This window comes from Indicator indicator, chromosome 28, assembly GCF_027791375.1.
Source record: "Indicator indicator isolate 239-I01 chromosome 28, UM_Iind_1.1, whole genome shotgun sequence".
NCBI classification, from domain to species: Eukaryota; Metazoa; Chordata; class Aves; order Piciformes; family Indicatoridae; genus Indicator; species Indicator indicator.
In genome coordinates, this window is record NC_072037.1 from 1,026,461 (window position 1) to 1,050,000 (window position 23,540).

Consider the following 23,540-nt stretch of genomic DNA (forward strand, 5'->3'; position numbering starts at 1 on the left):
AGCCAGCCTGCTCCCATCTCTCTGGGACACGTGCTGGGAGTGCGCTGACACCCGGGGAGCATCTCCTGGGATCATCCTCTGATTTCAGGGACCAGCTGCAATGAACATGGAGCCTCTGGGAACTTCCCTGCCATGGCCTTGCTCTGCTGACACCTCTGCCGCCGCCCTCGTGCACGGAACGGCCGAGGCGCTTCTGACATCGCTCTGCCACCCTGGGGGGAGCTTTTTGTGGCTGTTCCATCAGCCCACCAAAAGACCTCCCTGTCCCCAAAGCGGGTGCAGCCGCCCCCTCCTCCTGCAAATCTGGGATGCCAGCTAAAGGCAATCTTCCCTTTCCATAGCAACACGGGGGGGAGGCGTGCACTCGCGGGATGGGGGCTTGGCTCCCGCAGGGGGGAGAGGCGACCGGGAAAGGGGAGATGCTGCATGGCTCTGGGGCAGGAGAAGGTGAAAGTGGAGATAGGAAGAGGAAGGGGCAGAAGGAAGGTCCTTGGTGACTTCTCCTGCCTGATGCAAGCGGTGGGGAAAGCGATGTGCGGTGTGGCTGGGTGCCGGTGTGCGTGTGGCTGCTGCGGTGGGGAGCAGGGCTGGGGGGTGGGGGCTGTGTGTCTAGCAGGGCAGGCTGGGGCGTTCTGGCCTCTCTGCACAGCTCCAGGGGTGGGAAATAGTTCAACCAACCAAGCGAAATGGGAGATCTGGCCAGAAAAATTAAAATACAAGAGCATAGCTTTTTGGTTTTTTTCTTGATTTGAAAGCAATATCTCCTCCAATCACAGTTATCACAGGGTTAACATTCTCATTTACTTTGTTGTTTTTGTTTTTTTTTTTTGTTGTTGTTGTTGTGTGTAGAGTTCATGCATGCAATTTTTAATAATAAAAATGTGAAAAAAACAAACAAAAAAGATGATTAAAAAAACAACAAAAAGAAAAAGAAGGAAAAGGGAAAAAAAAGAAAAGAAAAGGGAAAAGAAAAAAGGCAAGAAAACTGTCATCCCAAAAATGATGTTGAAGTAGAACTAATGCTAGAAGCACATCTCAGTAATTTAGGGCAAATTGTTACAGGGATGGTGCAATTATCCCCAAAACCAAACAGTATAAAGGCAAGAAATGAATCGATATCAACCGCAGAAGAGACTCAAACATGTTAAGGGATGGAAGTGAAGTGAAGGCACCAAAAAACTTTAAATGACAATCAGGAAGAAAATAGAGACAAGAACTTAATGTGTCTTTTAAAAAAAAATGACTTCGACCTAATCTGGGCTCAGATGGAAGCTCCTGGCTGGTGGAAGATTGTTCTGGAAGAATTTTGGAGTTTCTTTATAGAGATAGATAGATAAATATGATTTTTTTTCTCAATTAAAAATTAGGATTCCAGCTAAATGCAATCTTGCTGTAGAAAATGTCAACTTGCTTAAAAAAAAAATCATCAAAAAAAAAATAAAATCAGTTGTCTTTAACCTACTTTTTGCTTCTTTATGGCCCAAAACTAGGCTGTTGGCCAGCCAAGAAGCATTTGGCTTTGGGACTGCTGATCCTTCACTCAAAAGGTGACCTTTTCCACGAACTCCCCCCTCGCTCCTCCACCAGCTCTGGCATCATCCCCAGGGCTGCAGGGCCCGCAGCGGCCCCGGCTCGGCGGTGCCGTGGGCTGCGCGTGGTGGTGCCGTGCCAGGGGAGGACGCCCGCGGGGCTGGCAGCGTGGCTGGCAGCGTGGCTCTGCGCTGGGGGGCGCTAAGGGACCTGTGCACCTGGTAACGTGTCTGTAGGGAGTGTGCCGCTCGGAGGGTGTCTGTGTGGTTTGTGCGTCTCACATGGCTTCTGTGGGGTTGCAGGAGCGTGGGTGGCTGCGATGGATGGAGGGCGCCAGCGCTGCCAGGGCTACTCGAGTTGCAGGAGCTGCCTATGGGGAACACATGCATCTCCTCCTGGGGCGGTGGGGATGATGTGCCGCGGAGAGGCTGTGCAGCTCGGGTGATGGTGGGCGCTAGGACGTTCAGAGTGGGGCGGTAGCTTCCCAGGGCTGTCTTGGCTCCATGGTGCCAGCCTGTCTCTCTGGCACTCCTGAGGGACCATTCTGCAGGGCTGCAGAGCAGAATCCATTTTTAAAACTCTCGACAATGCAAAGGAAAGAAGCAAGGCCACCAGGTTTGCGTCTTTCACTGGCTAGCAGGGACAGCCCATGGGGCTGGGGTCAGCCTGGCCTTCCAGCCCCATGGGCTCTCAAGCCTTGCCCATCTGAGACCTGGTGTGAGCCCGTGGCTCTGCTGAGCACCAAGAAACAGAGCTCCTCGCTTCTTGCTCATCTTTACAAGGCCCCCAGGCAACGTGTCCCAGCATGCTACGCACTTATGGGGCCTTCCACAGCAGGAGGGTGCTGGGGTCTCTGAGCCAGGGCTGCTGCACCGAAGAGGAGGGCACCCAAGAGCAGGCTGCAGCAGGAGCTGGAGGCAGCACCTTCCTGCGGGCCGCTCACCAGTGGAGCAGCCAGCAGGCCTGCCTGACATCACCACAAAGCTCTCTCCATCACAAGCCTCCTGCAACAGCTGGACCTCAGACCTGCTAGCTCCACCTTGGCTGCAATGGCTTGGATGCTGGCATCGCTCCCCTGCCCTTGACCCGCCTAGCCTGTTCCCTGAGGAACATGTCCTGAGACCCTGGCAGTGTCACCCCATGGCATGGCAGAAGACTGTGACAGGCTTCTAGGCAGTGAGGCATCATTGCCCATTGCTGCCTCACAGGTGTAGCTGCCCCCAAGGCAGGGGTCATCTTCTGGGATGAGTGGGGCCATGTCCCTCCACAACTCACCCATGAGCAACATGCCAAGAGGAGCATGGCTGGGACCCAAAGCATGGAAAGCCTCACGTTATGCTGGTCCCTAGCAGGTGAGGGAAGGGGAGAGCAGGGCTCCACCACGTGCCCAGGTGACCTCTGGTGCAGGTGACTCCTGGATCTGGTCAGCTCAGGGCTCTGGGGTACTCCTACCCTGGGACAGATTGGTGTGGGATGGTGTGGGTAGGGTGGATATCACACCATGGAACAAGCCTGGACCCAGAATGTTTCCCTGAAGAGGGAGCATTGTGGGAGCTAGCAGCTGCCCCATTGTTCCTGGGTTTTCCTCATCTCACATGCCCACTGGGAGCATTGTCCCTCCCAGAGCCCACTGTACTGTGATGGCCCTCTTCCAGGACAGGACCCTTTGCTTTCCTAACTGTGGAGTGGTTCAAACAACAGACCATGGTGGTCTGCTTGGGACATGCTAAAGGCTCCCCCAGAAGATCTTTCTGGATTTTTTTCTCTTTTTTCTGTGCATCCCACTTGTCCCTCCTCTTCCTCCTCCTCACTCTTCCCACTTTTCTACCCCCTGCAACACCCACCCCATCTCTGTCTCTTCTGCTCTAGTTGAAGCTCAGGCCACAGACACAACCTGCAACCTTCCTGCAAAGTTGCTTGGGGGTTGCAGCAGTGATGAAGAGGTACCCTAGATATGGGGACATCAGTGGGACAAGGTGCCACCCAGAGAGCATGAAGGCAGTGCAGGGGATGACAGGGATGCCCCATGGGGCACAGGGGATGAGTGGGCAGAGTGTGAGTGTTCCCACCTACACCTTCCAGGCTTCGAGGTGACAGCAAGAGGAGCACTTTGTGTGAGATGGAGGCAGCCGAGCCCGGCCAAGGGCTCAGCTGTCCCAGGGTGTCCCAGGGGTGCTGCAGGAGCTTCTCTGGCTGGAGCCTGCATTGGTGCCAAAGGCAGCCGCCTCCCCTTCGCACGCAGCGCCGTGGCCCCGAGACCCCTGCGGTATCGCAAGCTGCTCCCCGAGGCGCCCCGAGCCTGCGGCCGGGGCTGGAGCAACCCAGCACGGGGGTGCCGCACGTCCTCACGCTGCCACCGTCCCCCCGTCCTCGCCGCGCCTTAGGCAGCCTCGGCGGGGAGCCTGACCCAGCAACCCTGGGAAGAAAGCCGCCGGTGGCCCCTGGGAGGCGATTTCGGCAAGCCCGCGGCGCCGGGAGGTCGGGCGGCAAAACGCAGCGGCCGCTGCCACACGAGACAACAGAGTAGCCACAGTGCAGAGTGTCATACAACAGACGGCAACATGCAGAGGGACACCGGCTCAGTCCGACAGACCAACAGCCCGACCTGACGCGGGGGTGTCTGAAGCTCCAGCACGAGCAGACACGTTTGCACATCTGGGAACAGCTGGCTTTGAGAGGCAGCAATTTGGCAATTTTCTCTGGTTACCTGCGAGCAGTTTGTTTTTTGTTTTTTGTTTTTTTTTGGGGGGGGTTTTTTTGGTGGTTTGTTTTGGTTTTTTTGTTTTGTTTTGTTTTGTTTTACTCCGAGGAGGAAAGCAGGAGTTTGGCCCAAGGCTGGGGGCTTTAACACCCTTCCTCTTTCAAGCCTTTTGTGTCTCTGTTCTTACTGCTGACGATAACCAGAGACAGCTGTCACTCCTGTGCCCAGGACTAACGCCCCGAATGCTAATTGTCACAAACAAAAATCACATGGAGAGAAATGTGACACGGCATGGCTCTGGGTGAGGTGACAACGGTGCCCAAAGGAAATCAGGGTGATCAGTTTGGGTTGGTTGGTTTGTTTGTTGTTTTTGTTTGTTGTTTTTTTTTTTTTTTCTTTAGGCATACAATGACAAACAGGAACAGGAAGACCCAGGAACAAACCAAAAATAATAAAAAATAAATAAATAAATATTAAAAAAAAGATGTCATCGGTTTCAAGAGGTCAGCACCGGTAAAGGTGAGCAAAGCACAGAGAGGAACATCAGAAACCATCCAGGCAAAAAAAAAAAAGAAAAGAAAAGAAAACAAAAACGAAAACAACAAGAAAAAAACTGAAACAAAAACTCAGTTGCATCTCCCAACTCATCACAGGACTCCAAGCCACCTGCTGCCTGCCCTCCAGGATCCCAGCATCCTTTCAGGTACATGGGCTGGCTGACTGACTGACTGACTGACTGGTGACGAACATGAGCTGTGCATGTACACTGGCAGCTTCGGGATGGGGGTGTGGCAGTCGATGGGATGGCAGAAGAGAGAAAGAGAGAGAAAGAGAGAGGGCAGAATTGTTCTTCTTCCTCTTACCGTATCCTTGGAGGACCTACGTCTCTTGAAGCTGGAGGCCAGGGTAGAGGTGATGGACCTAAAAGTGGCTTTCTTTTTAGGGTCAGGTTCTGCTCTACCACTTTTTCTATCCTAAAATGAATATGTATAAGTGATTAGATCTCTAGTGTGCTGTTTGAAACACTAAATCTATTTGAATACTGCCCCATGTCATGTCCTTCATTTAGGTCAGAAAGCTACGGGAGGTGTCCTTTCACTCCCAGTCCTCCAAGGGCCTCCGTGACGCACGGCTACAGTGCGGCCACCTCACTGCTACAGCTACTGGGGCCAGTCGTGTGTCGGGAGCGCTGGAAACCCCCATGGGGAGTAGCCCTGCTCTCCTGGCTTGTCTGCCTCCAGGCTGGCACAGCTGACCTGGCTTCCTGGGGATTGCTCTGCCTGGGGCCCTGCCCCTCGCTTCCACTGCTAGCCTGGCCAGACCGAGAGGTGGGGATGCTGCACCTACCACTAAAAAAGAAGAACAAGCAACAAAAAAACAACCAAAAAACCACAAGATATTGCTCAGGGCCTTTGTCTGAGGCTGAAATCTAGTGCCACAAGAGAGAGAGGACTGCATTGAAAGAGAAGTAGTCATTGTATGAACAGTCTGTTTAAAAAAAAAAAAAAGCATCCAAAAAATTCAGATGACGCAGCTGTGCAAAGCCGAACGTGGTTGCTGGTGGTGGTGGTGGTTGTGATTTATCTTTGTTCCAAAGGAAAAGAGGTTAAGAAAATTGGGGGGAAAAAAGTAATAATAATAGTAATAATAATAATAATAATATAAAAAGGAAACTGGAAGAGAAAAATAATCAAAAAAAAGACGAAAAGCAAAAAAAAAAAAACTAAAGGAAAAGAAAGGGAGGAGGCAAAGCATTAGCACTATGATGTCATCAGGGTCAGGATGAACTCAAAGGGAAACAGAACTGAAAAATGTAGGCATTGGTGTGAGCGAGTCGGACCTGGTTGGCGCAGGCGGGGAGCACCAGCCGCCACGGCGCGGGGGCCGCCAGCCGCGGGGACCGGCCGCACTCTGCGGCGGGCGCTGACAACGGTTCCTCCCCAATTGCTTTCGTGCCAATGAGTGTGACCTTGCCGACGGGGGACGGAGTGACCAGGTCTGGCTCTGCTACCGCACGGGGGTAACCAAAATGTATCCCGCTGGTGCGTAGAGCATGCTCGGGGATACATTTGCTCCTCCTTCTCAGTTCTCTCTTTTGCGGACATGCACAAACGGAAAAGGAAAGCAAGGATGAATGGAATGAAAATGTCTTTTTTTTTTTTTTTTTTCCTTCCCATGGCATCTCGGGAAATAGCCATGGCAAAACTGTGATTTCCCCCAAAAAACCGTTATTTTTGTTTGTTTGTTGGAACAAATAAATCTTTCCACTTGCCTACCTTCTAGCAATGTACCAGATACTAGTGCTCTGACGTTTCCTCCTGTGGAAAAGTCTTACAATGTCAAACGGCTCTTTACCATGAGGCTGTTTTACCCCCACAGGGCAGCATGCTTTGCTCACAGTCCCACAGACCTCTGCCCAAGGACCCAGCGCAGTATTTTCTAGAAGGTTGGCAAGTGAAAAATGGCAGTGCGACTAAGTGTGCTCTGTCCCAGCAGCCTTAACCCCCTTGGTGCTGCCGCTTATTCGGAAGCGAAGGAGAAAAAAAGAAGAAGGAAAAAGGAAAAAGGAAAAAAAAAAAAGGAAAAAAGAAAAAATAAAAAAAGTCTAGAGAAATGGCTTTTTTCCCAGACTCTGATCAGTGACCTGAACCCAGCGAGCTTTCAGGATACAGCAGCCTGGTCTCGTGCTTCCCCTTGCTGCTCTTGGGCAGGTGGCTCCCACCTGGGCAGCCCCCCGCATGCCCCAGCCAGCGCTGCTCCTGTGGGCCACCGCTCCGGGTCCTCCTGGGGTCCCCAAGCCTCTGTCTCTCTCTGTCATTGATTGGCTCTTCTGCCCATGACAGGCTCCTTTAGTCACCTAAAGGATCTCTTGCTCTTTGCACACCGGTTTGCTTCCCCAAGGAAAAAAAATATCATCCCAGGCAAATCAGACAGAGCCTCCAGCTGCCCTAAACTGGGGTTCAGGGACACCGTGGGACTCAGCCCCAAAAGCAGCAGGGTAAGGGATGTGTGAAGCTGGTGGCCCACGGATGTGCCCATGGCTCAGTGTCATTGCCAGTGACCACTGACCCTCCTGGGCTCCCCAGGCTGAGCAGCACTGGGGTGTTTCAGGGATGGGAGAAGCTGGGGAGAGCAATGGCCCCACGGAAGGGGCCGGGGGGAGCCTTGACACTGACAGGCACCAGCCTCCCGTGTGAGGAGACATCCTTGTCTCCAAATGACAAGAGCACGCACCACCTCTTTTTGGAGTCAGTCCTGGGTATGGCAAGGGTATGACAAGGGCTACCACATCCCCAGGGAGAGGGCAGGGAGGAGGAGGTGATGGGAACCATCCCTGGAGCGTTTCTCCAGCCAAGCACTGGGCAGGGATGCTCAGTGGCAGCAGCTTACCCCTCCCATCTGCTGGTGAGCACAAAAGGAGCTGTGCTGGCACCACTTGCTCGACCAGGACAAGACATGGCTCTGGCATGTGGTCCCCAGCACAGCAAAGTCCCCATCCTGAGCACCACTTGGGGCATCTGGGCCAGGTCTCTGTCCCAGCTGGAGCTGCGTACAACAACCGCTGGGAGAGATGGCATCGACCGACGACAGCTCCCAGAGACGAGGCAAGGACCCTACCCTACAGCTTGCCCAGTAACGCCCGGCTGGAGCTGCTGGGGTGCGGGACAGAGGGCCCCATGCTAATCCACAGCTCTGCAGTCACTGGTGTGGTGAAGGGATGGAGAACGCACCTGGTGGAGATGTGCTCTAGAAATGGTTTGTCCTACCTGCAGGTTTTTCCTCCACACATTAACGGCCGCGAACGCCAGCTGCATCTGCTTCCTCCGCGCGTCCTTATGCCTTTTGTAAGCTATCTCTATGAATATTAAAAATATCCCGGCCACAATACCTCCAGCCACCAGCATAAACACACCTGAAATAAGCAGCAAAGTTACAGGGGGCAATGGAAACAGCACCACCACCACCACAATCACCACCACCACACTTTGCTTCCTCTGCATAGCGCTCAGCAGCAGGGAGCAGTCCCTCCGGCCCCACCCTCCCCATCCCCTCCCCCACCACCCCACGGCAGTCCTGGAGGGGTCAAGGAGGGGAATTCAGCAGAGCAGGGCAGGTGCTGCAGGTTGGGCACCTGCAGTGGTGGGCAGGAAGGTGCTGGATGTGTGTGCAAGCTGCTGTTGGTCGGACACGGGGCACTGGCTGTGCTGAACGATGCCAGCTGGGGTGGGCACGGTGTGCTGGGTGCTGCACTGAGCAATAGGGCAGCCCCTGTGCCCTGTGACCGTGGGGTGATTTGCATCAGAAATCCAGCTCTGGTGCTCCTGTTTGGCTCACAGGGAAGGACAGACAGGCATAGAGCTCTGTGCTGTCCTCAGTCTGCTGCAACCCTCGGGACTGAAAATTTGGGAGTGGTGTCTTGAGGAGATGGAGCAAAGTGCCCCCTCTCTGGGTGCTCCTGCCCTGGCTGGTGGTACTGGTGAGGACTGAGTCCCATCAGACATCACCACGTTGGCTGGCTGAGGGACCAGCAGCATCAGATCGCTGCAGAGGGAAAGCTTGCCTGGGGGAAGTTGCAATCTTTGCAAAGGGTTACCAAGAAGAAACACCTCTGATGGATTATTTCCTCATGCCCCCTGCCCAGGGGAAGGTGGGACATGCTCCCCAGATCTGGGGAGCTTCCCCTTGCCCCCAGCCCCCTCCTGCAGCAGGGACCTCGCTTGCACCTCCCCTGAGGTGCTGGTCCCCTCTCCCCGTCTTGGTGACAGCTCTGATGGCACCGTGACAGCTGCAGTCTGGCCAGAGCAGAGTGAGGGCAGCAAGGTCCCAAGCAGGACAGTCCCACCGGCGAGAAAGCCACCCCAGGGAGGGGGAGGGGAAGCTTTGCAGAGCTGTTTGGGGCAAGGGGGGGTTGGAGCCCAAGCTGGCAGCCTTCCAGCACTAGGAAAGCACAAACCCAGAAGAAGCAGAGCTTTGGCCTGAGAGGAGAGCCCCGGAGAGGAGAGTGTCTGGAGCGAAAGCAGGCCCCCAGCCCAGAGGAAGAAAGAGGTTTGCAGAACAAACCTGCCATGTTCTCAAAGGTGAGTGTTGCTGGGGCATTGCTACGGGAGTCACACTCCTGATACCTCACCCAAGTCTTGTCCAAATCCTCCATGAAGCCGTTCTCGTGGGACCTGCAAGCACAAGGAGACAGGACAGAGGGGTCAGTGGGGGCGCACATGCTTGGTGCCTTCATGCCCCTTGTCCCCTTCATGCCCCTTGTGCCTTCATGCCCACACAAAGCCCTGATCTGTTTGTGTTTGCCTCTGTGTGTGCATGGAGGGGTTTTGCAAGGAGGGGTGTGTGGCCTGTCTGCAGGGCCTGGCTGTGCCAACATCTGCTATGCTGTCCTGAGCCACCCACAGCTGCCCAGTGCCACTGCCCCACGTCTGAGAGCCCCAGAGCTGGCCAGATGCTGCCAAGAAGAGCCAGAGGTAAGCTCAGTCCCAAGGGGAGGGATGGAGCTGGGGGGTAGGCAGGGCTCTGAGGGAAGCTGCAGGGAACTGACATGAGCCACATCCCTGGTGCCCTCGCACAGTCCCCCCACCCTCCAGGGCCACCTGGGAGCTCAGGCATTGCTGGCCCCAATCCTGTCTGTTGATCACCAGCACCCTCTAGATCAGGGCAGGGGCAAATCTGCTGCCTGGCTGTGCATGGTGAGGGCTGGGACTCCTCAGTGACCTGATGTCACAGCTTGGGATCAACCAAACCATGCCACTGCAGTGCCCTGCCTGACAGCCTGCAGGGATGGGGGTGGGCACAGAGCACACACCCCACCACAGGTCCCTCTGCATCTTCCTCCCTCTTGCTCTTGGCATGTCCCCACTGCCTGCCTGCAGGCACCTGGGCCACCTGCAGCCCTGGGCTTCCACATGGTCTCCCAGCAAGACACCAAGGGCTCCTCCTGCCTCTCCAGGCTCCTCACATTGTGGTCCCAAATCACATCTGTGCTGCTGCCACCCACAGCCATGGTAAGATCAGCCCACGGACAGGGTTCCATGGCTTCTTATGCTACCCTGAGTCATAGAATGATAGAATTGTTCTGGTTGGAGCCTTTCAGATCATTGAGTCCAACCCTTAACCCAGCACTGCCAGGTCACCACTAAACCATGGCCCTCAGCACCACATCTCTACACCTTTGAACCCCTCCAGAGATGGGGATTCCACCACTGTCCTGGGCAGCCTGGTCCAGGCCTTGACAACTCTTTTGGGGAAGAAATTGTTCCTCATGTGCAACTTAAACCTCCCCTGGTACAACTTGAGGGCATTTCACCTCACCCTATCCTTTGTTACCTGGGACAAGAGCCCAAGACCCACCTCACTGCAACCTCCTCTCAGGGCGCTGTAGAGAGCAATGAGGTCTCCCTCAGCCTCCTCTTCTCCAGACTAAACACCCCCAGCTCCCTCAGCTGCTCCTCCCCAGCCCTGTTCTCCAGACCCTTCCCCAGCTTTGTTGTCCTTCTCTGGACCTGTTCCAGCCCTCAATGTCCTTCTTGGAGTGAGGGGCCCAAAACTGCCCCCAGGATTTGAAGTGCAGCCTTACTTTTCTGCTTGCATCTTCCACATCCTGCCCATACTTTCAGGCCGTTCATCTTCCCATCTTGGGCAGGACCCTGGTGGCTTCTGACTCTGTCTCTTCATCAGATTCGTCTCTCAGGTCCCCCTCCCTCCACTTGCTGCTTCCCAGCTGCCTGTTCCTCCTCATCACATTTCTCTGTCTATACCAAGTGTGGCATGTCCCAGCTTTTACCTGTGACATCAGCCTGGGTTGGGGCACCCACACTGCAGCCAGCACTGGTATAAAAGCCAGAGCTGGACTCATCAGGGATCCTGATGTTCTTCTGTTTAACAGAGACAGCCAGAGTTGAAAGAACCCTGGGAAGATAGAGCCAGGGCTGCACAATGCTTTTGGCCAAGGTGAGCTTGCAGGGAGTGGGGAGATGGCAGCAGTCCTGCCCACTGCTACTCCCTGCTCACCAGGACCTGGTGCTGGGTGGCCCCAGGGCTGCTGACAGCTTTGCTCACATCCTGAGGCTCCCTGCTCTGCTCCTGCTCCCTACCCTGCTCCTGCTCCCACTCCCTACCCTTCACCTGCTCCCTGCCCTGTTCCTGCTCCCTGCTGTGCTCTGCCCCTTCTCCCTACTCTGCTCTGCCCCTCCTCCCTGCCCTGCTCCTTGCCCTGCTTCTGCTCCTTACCTTGATCTGCTCCTGCTCCAGCTCCCTACCCTGCTCCTGCACTCTGCTCTGCCCCTGCTTCCTACCCTGCTCCTGCTCCCTGCTCTGCTCCTGCTCCCTGCTCTGCTCCTGCTCCCTACCCTGCTCCTGCTCCCACTCCCGCTCCCTACCCTGCACCTTCTCCTTGCCCTGTTCCTGCTCCCTACTCTGCTCTGCCCCTTCTCCCTGCCCTGCTCCTGCTCCCTGCCCTGTTCTGCTCTGCCCTCCCACCAGCCCAGCAGAAGCCCCTGGGTGCCCACCCTGGCTGTTCAGACACCTCCCCTTAGCTGGGAGGGACACGGCAGCCCCCAGAGCCCCGGGGAGGGTGGGGTGGCAGTGGCTGGCTAAGACATGCAGCACGTGGGGCAAGCCCCATGGCCAGGGCTGGGTACGGACTTGAGGATGGCCAGGGAGACGTTCTGCTTCCAGGGGCTGTCCTTGCGCATGCCGATGCCGAAGCCGGAGCGGAAGAACAGCTCCCCCGTGGTCACCAGGTCGCACTTCTGGGAGGCTTCGAACTCCAGCACTGCCGAGTCCCAGATGAAGGCGTGGAGCTTGCTGCACACCAAGAGAAGGACAGGGAGGTAAGGTCGGGGCAGCCCAACCTGTCTGCAGCCACCACCAGAGCGGTCAGGGTGCTCCCAGCCCTAATTGAAGCACTAATTAGCATCAGCCTGCTCCCAGCAGGGTCTGTGCTGCTCGGAGGCAAAAGGCTTGGCAAAATTTTTGGAGGAGTGGGAGGTTCCCGTGGGATTTGAAGCCACCCAGCCTTGCTGAAGCCACAGTCAGGGTCAAGGCTCTGGCTGTGCCTTTCCCCACACAGACTCCACCCAGAGACCAAGGATATGCACTAGGGTTAAGATCCCCCCCAGCACCAACTGGACAGGTCCCATCAATGCTTTGAGTGCAGCTTCCTCCAGGCTTGCATCAGTCCTGCTTGCTCCACCGAGCTGCAGCTCCCTGAAGGTGTCCCAGACCCGGGCAGGGGAGGTGCTGGCGCCACTCACTTGTCCCTGACTGCCTGGATGGCTTCGGCGGCGCTCTCGTAGTTGTGCTTCTCCATGTGCCGGTACATGGTGCTCAGCTCCACCTGCCGTCGGAAGTAGATATCCACCGAGCTCTGCTTCACCGTGGCGTAGATGAACTTATCAGAGGGGTTGCGAAGCTGAAAGACAAAGGCAGAGCTCCTTTCCCTTCTGTCCTTTGTCACCCCAAAGCTGTATTTCCTCGTTTCCCATTCCATTCAGGGAATGGTTTCCCAGAGAAGACCTTGATGTCGTCAGCAGAGCTGGAGATGCAATGGGGTAGTGGATGCCATAGACTCATAGAATGGTTTGGTTTGGAAGGAACCTTCAATACAATCCAGTTCCAACCCCCTGCCATGGACACCTCCCACCAGCCCAGGCTGCTCAAAGCCTCATCCAGCCTGGTCTTGAACACCTCCAGGGAAGGGCATCCATAACCTCCCTGGGCAGCCTGTTCCAGTGTCTCTCCACCCTCACTCTAAAGAATTTCTTCCTCATCTCCCTGGGGGGCAGCAGATATTCTGGGATCATGGTGGCAGGGCAGTGGCATGGTGGCACTGAGGATGCAGGAAGCCTGTGGATACCATAGGGCTGGCAGTGCCAGAGGCAGAGGATGCAGTAGGGTGTGGGATGCTGTGGGTCAGTGCTGCTTGGGTGTGTGCCTGGGCTGCTGAGCTGTGGCTGTGCCCTTGCCAGAGCAGGAGATGTGTCTGAGGCAGGCTGCTATCTGCTGAGAGCATCAACTGCACCGCAGTTACACTTCCATTAGCCGTAACTCATCCATAATGAATTGTTTCCTCTGTGGTTACTGCAGGCTCTCCAGGAACTGGCAGGCACTTTGCCTGGGGATGTGCTGCTTGTGGGCAAGATTTTCTCCTGGTGATCCCTCCCCATGGCTGTCCATTCCCATCCGGTGCAGGGGCTCAGACCCACCAGCAACAGCCCCAGCTAGGGCTACCCGGGGCTTGACCTCCTGGCACAGGCTCTGGCACAGCCAGGTTAAAGCAGGGCACTGGGTGCTGCAAGCCACATCGTATGAGCCAGCAGATACCTTCTGAAGACACCTCCTGCATCATCCTGTCCACCTTCACCAGAGGTGGGCAGGGAAGAGCCCAGCAAGCGAGGGGTCCTTACCCGGGGGTCATTGATGCCAGTGATCCTCTCCTCGGGCCGGTCTAGCACCAGGAAGGCTGCCAGGTTGGCAGTGTAGGAAGCCACAATGATCATAGCAAAGCCAGCCCACACCATGCCAAGGATACGGGCAGAGAAACTCCGGGGAGCACCTGGAGGGGCAGAGGTGAGATCAGACTGGCACGACAAGGGCTTGGCTTGGTCACTAAGTCACTTCCATCCCACGTGAGTGCTGTGGCAGCTTCAGACAGGCAGCATCTGTCTGCTCTGCTGACAGCTGTGCAAGGAGCTTCTGCAAACCACCAACCCCCCATCTCCTCCCAGGGCATCCTGTGTCTCCCTCTGAGAGACTCTGGACAGCAGAAGCAGCCCAAGAAAAAGCTGCTTCCCATCACTGATGGTGAGGGGTGGCAGGATGGTCCACACAAGTACCACCCTCAGCATCACTGAATCTCCTGCCAGCCTGTTCCAGGGAAGGCTCAGGGGATGAGGTCCTTCCAGGGCATCAGCCCTGGCACAGAGAGAGGTAGTGGAAGAGGGCAGGGGCTTCTCCCCCAGCCTGGTGTCCCCCCCAGCTCAGGACCAGCAGTCCCACTGCGTGCTGTGACACACCTTCTCCAATGCCAGAGTTCAGCAGGACTCCCCAGGAGAACCACATGGCTGAGGAGAGGGTCAGGGCATCTTCTTCCTCCTCTTCACTGTTTACTTTGAACCGGCCAAACGGGCTGGAAAACAAAAGACAGAGCTGTGCTCATCTCCCTTCTGCTCTCCAGGGCTCCCCACTGTGCCCTAAGCTCCTGATGCAGCTCCACATCACTCACCCCTACAGACTGTCCCCAGCAGCTCTTCACCCCTCATGTCCCACTGCCTTCCATGCCCCCTTTGCTGATCTGCAGCCCTGTCCAGCTCAAGCACCAGTCTCATCACATTTCTCTTCAGTCCAGAGAGATCATCTAATCCTGGCCAGCTTGGTGGTCCCCTTGGTCAGGCATCAGCACACTGTCTGGTCTAACAGGTGGGTTCCCACACACCCAGCTGCTGGTCCCTCACATCTCTCAACTTAGCAGCAGCCAGAGCCCACAAGCCTCAGCCCAGGGCTGGTGAGCTTAGCCCCTGTGAAAGGTTCCTGAAGGGCTGCAGGGCTGTGCCTGAGCAAGACACTGTCAGGACCCAGTGGACAGTTCCCAGGAGCACCTCCCTGTGCCCTCCAGCTCTTGGGGGACCCAAAGCACACTCACCTGAATCGATCTAGGAGGTACAGCATCACTGCCACCACGTGCACAGACAGCCCCACCAGCAGCCAGAGTGTGCTCTGGAAAGGCTGCATGAAGGAGTCCAGGGTGCTGCGGGGGATTTCCTGCACAGAGCAGAGAGGAAGCACTGGCACCCATCCTGCCTGCCCCCTGCCCACCTGCCTGCACTCACAAGGACCCCTGGCCGGCTCTGAGCTCCTCCTGCTCTGCTACAAAGGGAGGCTCAGGGTGGCTGAGACAAGCCCCAGCATTAAACCCAACAACCAGGAGGGTGGAATCCCACAGCAAGGCTGCCCTTGGGTGGGCAGGGGCAGCAGCTGGGGGAACTGGGCATGGTGCAGGTAAGGCACAGGTCTGTAGGCTGGGCAGAAAGAGGCACCTCTCCAGTTCCAGAAAACAGCCCAGCCCAGCCCATACCTTCTTGACAAGGATGGTGAGGCCCTGGTACTTGAAAGGCTTGGAGAACTCAATGTACTGTGCCCGCTCGTTGTTGATGGTGAGGGGTGCCACGATCATGTCTGCCTGGCCGCTCAGCAGCTCCCCCATCATCCCGTTCCACTCCTTCTTGTTGCTGTTGTTCACCTGCCAGAGAGCCCACGCAGGATCAGCCCCCTGCCCTGACACCTGGCCCTCACCACCCAGGACCCCCTCGCCCACAGCAGGCCCCCCACACTGCACTCCTTCCCCACCCCTCCGGAGAAGGACCTGGGGCGGTTTCAACACACGAGAGAGGCAAAGAGCTGCCATAGACAGGCTGTCCAAACTCACCCTCTCTTGGGTACCAAATTTACCATCAGCCACCAGGTGAACCTCGTAGGTGAAGTTCATCACCCCTGCCAGCCGGATGAGCAGGTCAATGCAGAAGCCATAGCAGCACAGTGCCACGGTGGGACGGCCTGTGGGCAGCAGAGAACGGGTGGAGAAGTGGAGACAGCCCTGTGCCAGGCACCTCATGCAGGATCCACGGCTGTGCCCAGCCAGAGCTGCCCCCTGCATGGCTCTGGTTTGATATGAGATGTAACCACCCCAACCACCCCCTCCCACTGCCTCCTGCTGGTGCTGGCAAGTTGGGGGCAAAGGGACCTCCTGCCTTTGCTGTGTCCCAGTCAGGAGGGCTGAAAGTTGGTGCTGCTGACACACTGCAGGGGGTGGAGGTGCATGCAGGCTGTGCTGGAGGAGCACAACATGAACCCAGCAGGTTGAACACAGCCCAGGACACAACATGGGGCTGGGGAATGAAATGTGCATGGGAAAGTGTCAGGTGGGTGGACCTCAGGAGGATTTGGGCAATCCTGGCATTGCTAAGCAGCTCAGCCTCCCCATCTGTGCTCTCTCCTCATCCTGAAATAGGATGGGGACAAACTTTTGACCAGGGCCTGTTGTGACAGGACAAGGGGTGAGGGTTTGAACCAAGAGAGGGAGATTCAGACTGGAGAGAAGGAAGAATTTTTGACACTGAGGGTGGTGAGAGCCTGTCCCAGGTTTCCCAGAGAGGTGGGAGCTGCCCCATCCCTGGATCCATTCCAGGTCGGGTTATCTGGGGCTGTAAGCAACCTGCTCTAGTTGGGGATGTCCCTGCTGACTGCAGGGGGGTTGGACTGGATGACCTTGAAAGGTCTTTTCCAACTCTAAACATTCAATGTTTCTATAAAGGACTGGCAGCTGGTGTCAGCACCAGAGCAGCAGAGGCCAACCTGCCTCAGGGCTTTTGCTTCTTCTGGAGATCAAGGCAATGAGAACTGGAGCAGCTAGGAGGCAGAGTATGGGATTCAATCTCCCAAAACAGCCTTGGAGCCCAACCAGGAAAGAAACAGTGGCAAAGTCATCTCTTGGGGTCAAACCCCTGCATCCAGTGCCCAGGTACTGCACAGCACTGCAGTGGGGCTGAGCTGATGTGGGGCTCTGAGGGCTGACTGTGCTGTCACCTTTCTCCTCCTTATCCCTCGGGCCTCCTGTGTGACTGAGCACCCTCCCTGGGTACCCCTTCTTGGGAAGGGAGCCATGGGAAGGGGTGGGCTGGGGCTGCACTCCTCACTGGCCTGAGTTACCTGGGATGGTCTCGTTGGGCCCAGTGCAGAACACCTTTTTCACAGGGTCTCCGTTGATGGTGAATTCCTCCCTGCAGGTCCCATCAGCCTGAGTGGGCTTCACATACACGAAGGGCTCCTGGTGGATCGTCACAATCTGCAAGGTGGAGCACAAACACCTGCTTGCCTCTGTTCCCTCCATGCAAGCATGGCCAAAATGCTGTGGTGTCCTCCTCAGCTGCCATCTCAGCATGAGACCACCCAGCCCAGCAGTGGGACCTGGCTTTGGTGTGGGCAGCATTTGCTTCCTGTGCACCTGAGATGAGGAACAGCCATAAGAGAAGAAAATGTCCTTGCAGGAAGGACATTGAGAGGCTGGAGTGGGTCCAAAGGAGGGCAATGAATCTGCTGGAGGGTCTGGAGAACAGGGCTGGTGAGGAGCAGCTGAAGAGCTGGGGGTTGTTCAGTCTGGAGAAAAGGAGGCTGAGGAGGGACCTCATGGCCCTGTACAGCTCCCTGGAAGGAGGCTGGAGCCAGGTGGAGGTCTGTCTTTTCTCCCAAGGAACAAGAGGCAGGGTGACAGGAGGGAACAGCCTCAAGTTGCACCAGGGCATGTCCAGGTTGGACATGAGGAACAATTTCATCCTCAAAAGGATTGTTAAGTCCTGGACCAGCCTGCCCAGGGCAGTGGTAGAGTTCCAACCCCTGAAGGGATTGAAAAGCCATGGAGATGTGGTGCTGAGGGACATGGATTAGTGGTGCCCTGGTAGTGCTGGGCTATCAGTTGGACTTGATGGTCTTAAAGGTCTTTTCCAACCAAAATGGCTCTGTGACTGTATCAGTATTAGTGCCACCTTCCTGTGGCACTTGCACCTTGATCTCTATCTTGTACACCCCCATCCCTAGCAGCAGGCTGCTGAGGGCCACCACTCAGCCAGGATTAGTGCCCTGGATGGTGCTCTAGGCACTGCCCCAGGTTAATGCAGGTGTCCCAGTGCTGCCCTGGACCTTTTCAGTGAAGCAGCACCCCCAGGCATCTGTGCCAGCCCTGCAGGAGCAAGGGCTCCCTGCTGGTGTCCATGTGTGATTCCCTGTGACTGCACAGCAGGACAAATGACTACAGGTGAGAGTGGCCTGCCCAGGAGCCAGGCACTAGAGTGGCTGCTGGGCTACAGTTAAGGGGAGGGCATGAGAAGCAAAGCAAAAGTGGAGGGGCCTTCTCCCACTATCACTTTCACCTTCTGGCCACCAGCTCTCCAGGGATTTCCTGAGCCCAGATCTGCAGCCACCAGCCCATCCACTCTCCACCAGTGTGTTTAACCCCCTTTGAGTCTGTTTCCTTCTGGCCTCTGCCCTGCCTAGCAGCAGTGGGCTCCAAGCTGCACCCTGCCTTGGCCAGAGGAGCACATCTTCCTATTTCCTGTGCCAGGAGTTCTCTGCCATGAGGAATGCTGAGCTCCTTACCTCCTCGACCCCTTCTTTGCTGCTCTCTGCCTGTCATCCTACCAAGTTTGTCTCCAGCTGGAAGCTCTGAATATCCTCCACAGAATCATAGAAATCACAGAAACATTCAGGTTGAAAAAGAGCTCAGGATTACCAAGTCCAACCCAGAACCCTACTCTACAAGGCTCACCCTTAAACCCAAGCACCACATCCAAACCACCTTTAAACACAGCCAGGCATGGGGACTCCACCACCTCCCTGGGCAGCACATTCCAATCCCTGATCACTCTTGCCATGAAAAAAATTTTCCTCCTGTCCAGTCTAACCCTCCCCAGTCACAGCTTGAGGCCATTCCCTCTTGTTCTGTCACTAATGACCTGTGAGAAGAGACCAGCAGCAGCCTCTCCACAACCTCCTTTCAGGTAGTTGTAGAGAGCCAGGAGGTCTCCCCTCAGCCTCCTCTGTTTCACCCTAACCATCCCCAGCTCCTTCAGTTGCTCTTCATCAGATTTCTTCTCCAGGCCCTTCTCAGCTTCCTTGCCCTCCTCTGCCCTGGCTCCAGCACCTCCACATCTCTCTTGGATTGAGGAGCCCAAAACTGAACCCAGCACTTAATTTGTGGCCTCCCCAGAGCTGAGTCCCAGGGGACAATCCCCTGCCTGCTCCTGCTGGACACAGCATTGCTGATCCCAGCCAGGATGCCTTTGGCTTTCTTAGCCACCTGGGCACTGCTGGCTCCTCTTCAGCTGCTTGGCCATCAGCACCCCCAGGTCCCTTTCTGCCAGCAGCTTTCCCAAGTGCAGGATCTGGCACGTGGCCTTGTTGAAGCTTATCCTGGTTCCACTGGCTCACTACCTTCTCCAACTTGTTCTGCTGCATTACAGGGTTACAGGCTTGGGGCACAGTGGCTAAAGAGCTGCTTGGCAGAGAAGGACCTGGGCATGTTGACTGCCAGCTGTCTGAACAAAGCCAGCAGTGTGCTCAGGTGGCCAAGAAGGCCACCAACATCCTGGCCTGGATCAGCAGTAGTGTGGCCAGCAGGTCTGGGCATGTGGCTGTCCCCCTGTACTCAGCACTGGCAAAGCCACACCTCAAATGCTGGGTTCAGGTTTGGTGCCCTCACTCGAAGAAGGACATTGAGGGCTGGAGCAGGTCCAGAGAAGGGCAACAAAGCAGGGGAAGGGTCTGGAGAGCAGGGCTGGGGAGGAGCAGCTGAGGGAGCTGGGGGTGTTCAGCCTGGAGAAGAGGAGAGGGAGACCTCACTGTTCTCTACAACTCCCTGAAAGGAGGTTGGAATAAGGTGGGGGTTGGGCTCTTCTCACATGCAGCAAGTGACAGAACAGGAGGAAATGGCTTCAGGTTGTGTCAGGGCAGGTTCAGATTGGATAGTAGGAGAAATTTCTTCCCAACAAGGGTTCTCAGGCACTGGAACAGGCTGCCCAGGGAGGTGGTGGAGTCCCCATCCCTAGAGGTATTTAAAGGCCTCGTGGATGTGGTGCTGAGGGATGTGGTTTAGTGGTGGTGGCTTAGCAACAGTGGTGGGACTGTGAGCTCTGGGTGAGTCATTGGACTTGATGACCTCGGAGGTCTCTTCCAACCTCCACAGTTCTGTGGTTCTGATCCTAACATCCTCTCTGAGATGGCAGGTGCCCTGGGTTTGCAGACACTGGTGTGAGCTGCAGAGGCAGCAGTGGGAGGCAGCTAAAGCCACAGCCCTGCATGCAGAGAGCTGAGGACAGCTGCCCCCCTCTTCTGCTGTTTGCTGTTACCTTCAGCTTGGTTGACATCTGATAGCCTTGAGGTTTCTCTGTTTCTCCTCCTGGCCAGATAATCTTCCGGTCATTGGTCAGGACCTGTGGTCAATCCCAGAGGAAGGAGACAGAGATGAGGCCATGGGCAGACACCCCAGCACCACCCACCCACACTCAACCTGTCCCTACATGGCTGCCGTTGTAAATCCCAACTTGGACCAGCTTCCGGTTCTGCAGGTTCATGATGCTGTAGTTGGCAAACTTCCTGTCCCCATCCTCGTTGAACTCCACCCGTCCAGTCACACCCTCGGAGTACTTGGAGGACATCAGCACCCTGTGGAGAGAAACAGAGCCGGGCCCACGTAGAAAATGTGCTGTGGCCACTGGGACACCTACAGTAAGGCATCAGAAAGGCAAAAGCTTTCTCTCAGTTGCCTGCTGAGTGCTCAGTGCCCTGCAGAAGTCTAGTCAAGGTCACCTGTGGTCTGTTCACAGGCCTGTGGTCATCCCCTTCTGCTGGATGGAGTCACTTTTTCAACTGTTGCTCTACTTTGCCTGTTGTCACCGCCCTTTGTTTCCCACTAGATCAGTCCCATTTCCTTAAGGAATGATCTGTCCCACAGCACCCAAGGGCACCTTCCTCTGGGAGTCCCTTGTGAGCTGTGTCCATGCTACTACTCCAGGCACTTCTGTCTGGCACCACACAGACTGCCAAGGAGAGCAGCAGCCCCTCAAGGCACAGAAGAATTGCCTGAACCATTCACAGTGCACCGCAGAGAAGACCTCTGAATAGCTCATGCCAAGGAGCTTGTGGCTGCTGAGGGTGCCAGGAATGCTTCTGAAATAATCTTCAGGCTTGATGGCTGTCATGCTCAGCAGAACCCAGGTCTACAGACAGGGCACCCACAGCCACCACTACCATGTGTGCAGAGAGCAACCCTGGGTACAGGATCCCACTGCCAAAAGCAACACCCTGGTGCCAGGCTGCATGCTGAGAGAGCAGCTGTCCCAGCCCAGCAGCCATGCTGCAACTGCTGCTTCACCAAGATCCAGCCTGCAGCAGAGGCCCTTGGGGCTCCAGCATCTGCAGAGATGCATCACAAAGCCCAAGCAGCACAAAGAGTGGGTTCTGGGGGGCACATGCAGCACTGCCCATAGCAGAGACCCCACACAGGCATGCTCTGACCTGCTGCCTGTCCCATGCATCGAGAGACCATGTCCCACACTGACCCCTGCCACAATTCAGCAAGAAACATGTCTGCAGCACCAGGCTCTGGCTTGGCAGGAATATCTCCCAGCCCTGGTTTGACAGGAACCCCCTTTTGGCAGGAACCCCTCTTTCACCCACAGAATTAAGATCCAGACTGGAGGAGATCGTCTGTCCATGGGTCTCAGATCTCTTCCTCCTGGAGTCCTTCCCTGCCCACAGTGATCCTGGCTGCCCAAGTGTTGTCCAGGAGACCAAGGCTTGGCATGGACCAAATTAGTGCCAGGCCCAGAATGATGCCTAAGCAGCCTGGACAAACTGGAGAGCAGTGCCCTGCCTGGTTTTCAAGGAGAGATGAAGCCCTGACTCTACGATGCAGGAGAGGCCAAGGCAGTCCTGTGCCACATGCCCCAAGGCTTTTGTGATGGACTCTGAACACCATGCTGCCCTTTCCCACATGCTCCCACCTTTGCCAGCTCTCCCCCAGCAGGTCCTCTGATCCCTCCAGCAGGACCCTTCCCCAAATACCTCTTGAAGAGGGGTCCTGTTTTCCAGATGTTGGTGTTGCCCACGCAGCCCCGCGGGGGGTCGGTGATGTTTTCCTTCTCAAAGAGGTCGTGCACGGCCTGGGCCACGATAGCCACCGCGTCGCTGATGTGGGCGGACTCGTTCTTGCCGTTGATGAGCTGCAAACCGATCACTCCTGGGGCCAGCAGAGGGAGAAGGCAGCTCAGCAGGACCCCCTGGCTGCTCCGGCACCGCTCCCACGCACAGGGCTCGGGGGCAGACGGTTATGGGGCTGAGGAACCCCTGGGTACAACTGAGCTCCAGGCAGCACAAACGGCTGCAGCAGCGTGGGGCTGGCACTGCCCTGCCTGCTGGATGGGGCTGGGGACAGCTCTGCAGACTGCTGACATCCCATGCCCCACCCCCATCCCCTTGCCCGAGCCTCTGCCGAAGGTGCCAATCATTACCACAAGCTGGGTCTGGAGCATGGCAGCGTGGCCAGTGCTGCAGTCTCCCAGGGGCAAAGGGAGTGAAGAGCAACGCGTGGGAGCCTCCACTCTCTTGAGCCCACCCTGGCATCACTTCACCCCAGCCCAGGGGAGCCCCGGGGGCGCAGGTGCTGCTCTGCCCAGCTGCCAGCAGGCTGCAGCAGGCGCGGGTGGCAGTGGGGTGGGTGCCCGGGGTGGGTGCCCGCGGCGGGTGCCTACCATCAGGGGCATAGCGAAGGGCACTGCCCGAGATCTCCCTCTCCCCCACCAGCCACACGTAGCCCGAGCCAGTCATGTTGAGCACGGCTGCTGATTTGTACACTGCCACTGCATCTTCCTCGCTGCAACAAGAAGAAGGGAATGGCAATGTGGCTGCAGGTGCCAGGCCACCTCTTTCCTCCTCTAGCAGACCCTCAGGGGTGGCAGTGCCAGGTAAAACACAAACCACCCCCACTCCCCGGCAGCCCTCCTCTGATAAGTGGTTCTCCTGGGCAATGGCTGATTCCTTGCTGCAATGGGAAGCTCTCTCTCAGCGCAGCTGGTCCCACCGCACCCAGCACTGCTGAGCCTCTGCCAGTCTGGCCCATTCCTTACAGCTCACCGTCAGGAGGCACAGGGGGCAGTGGCTCCCCTCTTTCACAGCTGGATCAGGATACATCACCAGTAAGCACTGCTGCTTCTGCAGCCCCTAACAGCTGGCAGGACAGCCAGACTAGACAGCTCCACCATGCTCATGGCTGCAAGCTTCCTGGCCAGCAGCATGCAGAGCACATCAGCCACCACCTGCCTGGGACATGAGGCTTCATGTGGGTTTTCTCTCAGAGCCCTTGAAAGCCCAACGAGCCCCAGATCTGCACTGATTCCAGCATGGCAAAGGGCAGAGTGAGGATGTTGGCCCAGGCTGCCCAGGGAGGTGGTGGAGTCACCATCCCTGGAGGTGTTCATGAAACTTGGGGCCATGGCACTTGGGTTGGCAGTTGGACTCTGTGGCAGTTTGAGGCTACTGTCTCTAAGCCACAGAGCTCCAGACCTTGGGAAGCTAGAAAGGTCCAGGAGGTGTACTTGCAAGTATCATCTTTGTATTTCATACCCTTATGTCCTACATCCCTATAAATCTGGCTGCAAAGTCAGTTTTTCTCTTTTTTCCCTCCCTCTCTCCTCCCAGGAAGGATGCCCAGGCCCCTGGCAGGGGAGTGAGGCCTGGCTGGCCTTGGCCATGCTGCCAA

The 23,540-nt window shown here is 56.3% G+C and overlaps 1 protein-coding gene across 5 annotated transcripts in view; it reads right to left on the bottom strand.

Annotated features, from left to right (window-relative positions):
• GRIN1 (glutamate ionotropic receptor NMDA type subunit 1) overlaps positions 1–23,540 on the bottom strand; it is a 43,140-nt gene that overhangs the window by 1,298 nt on the left and 18,302 nt on the right. For 2 of the 5 annotated variants that reach the window (XM_054393267.1, XM_054393266.1), the window contains 15 exons: positions 22,534–22,655; positions 21,848–22,022; positions 20,302–20,446; positions 20,131–20,214; positions 16,940–17,075; positions 15,660–15,787; positions 15,309–15,473; positions 14,877–14,995; positions 14,251–14,363; positions 13,642–13,790; positions 12,490–12,647; positions 11,879–12,040; positions 9,293–9,402; positions 7,999–8,144; positions 5,095–5,205 (listed from right to left, as the gene is read on the bottom strand). In XM_054393267.1, coding sequence (XP_054249242.1) covers positions 5,095–5,205; positions 7,999–8,144; positions 9,293–9,402; positions 11,879–12,040; positions 12,490–12,647; positions 13,642–13,790; positions 14,251–14,363; positions 14,877–14,995; positions 15,309–15,473; positions 15,660–15,787; positions 16,940–17,075; positions 20,131–20,214; positions 20,302–20,446; positions 21,848–22,022; positions 22,534–22,655 — 2,023 coding nt within the window. Of the gene's footprint in view, positions 1–1,878; positions 2,083–5,094; positions 5,206–7,998; positions 8,145–9,292; positions 9,403–11,878; positions 12,041–12,489; positions 12,648–13,641; positions 13,791–14,250; positions 14,364–14,876; positions 14,996–15,308; positions 15,474–15,659; positions 15,788–16,939; positions 17,076–20,130; positions 20,215–20,301; positions 20,447–21,847; positions 22,023–22,533; positions 22,656–23,540 lie in introns of those variants that run through there. The other 3 variants (XM_054393269.1, XM_054393268.1, XM_054393265.1) reach the window with 2 other exon arrangements.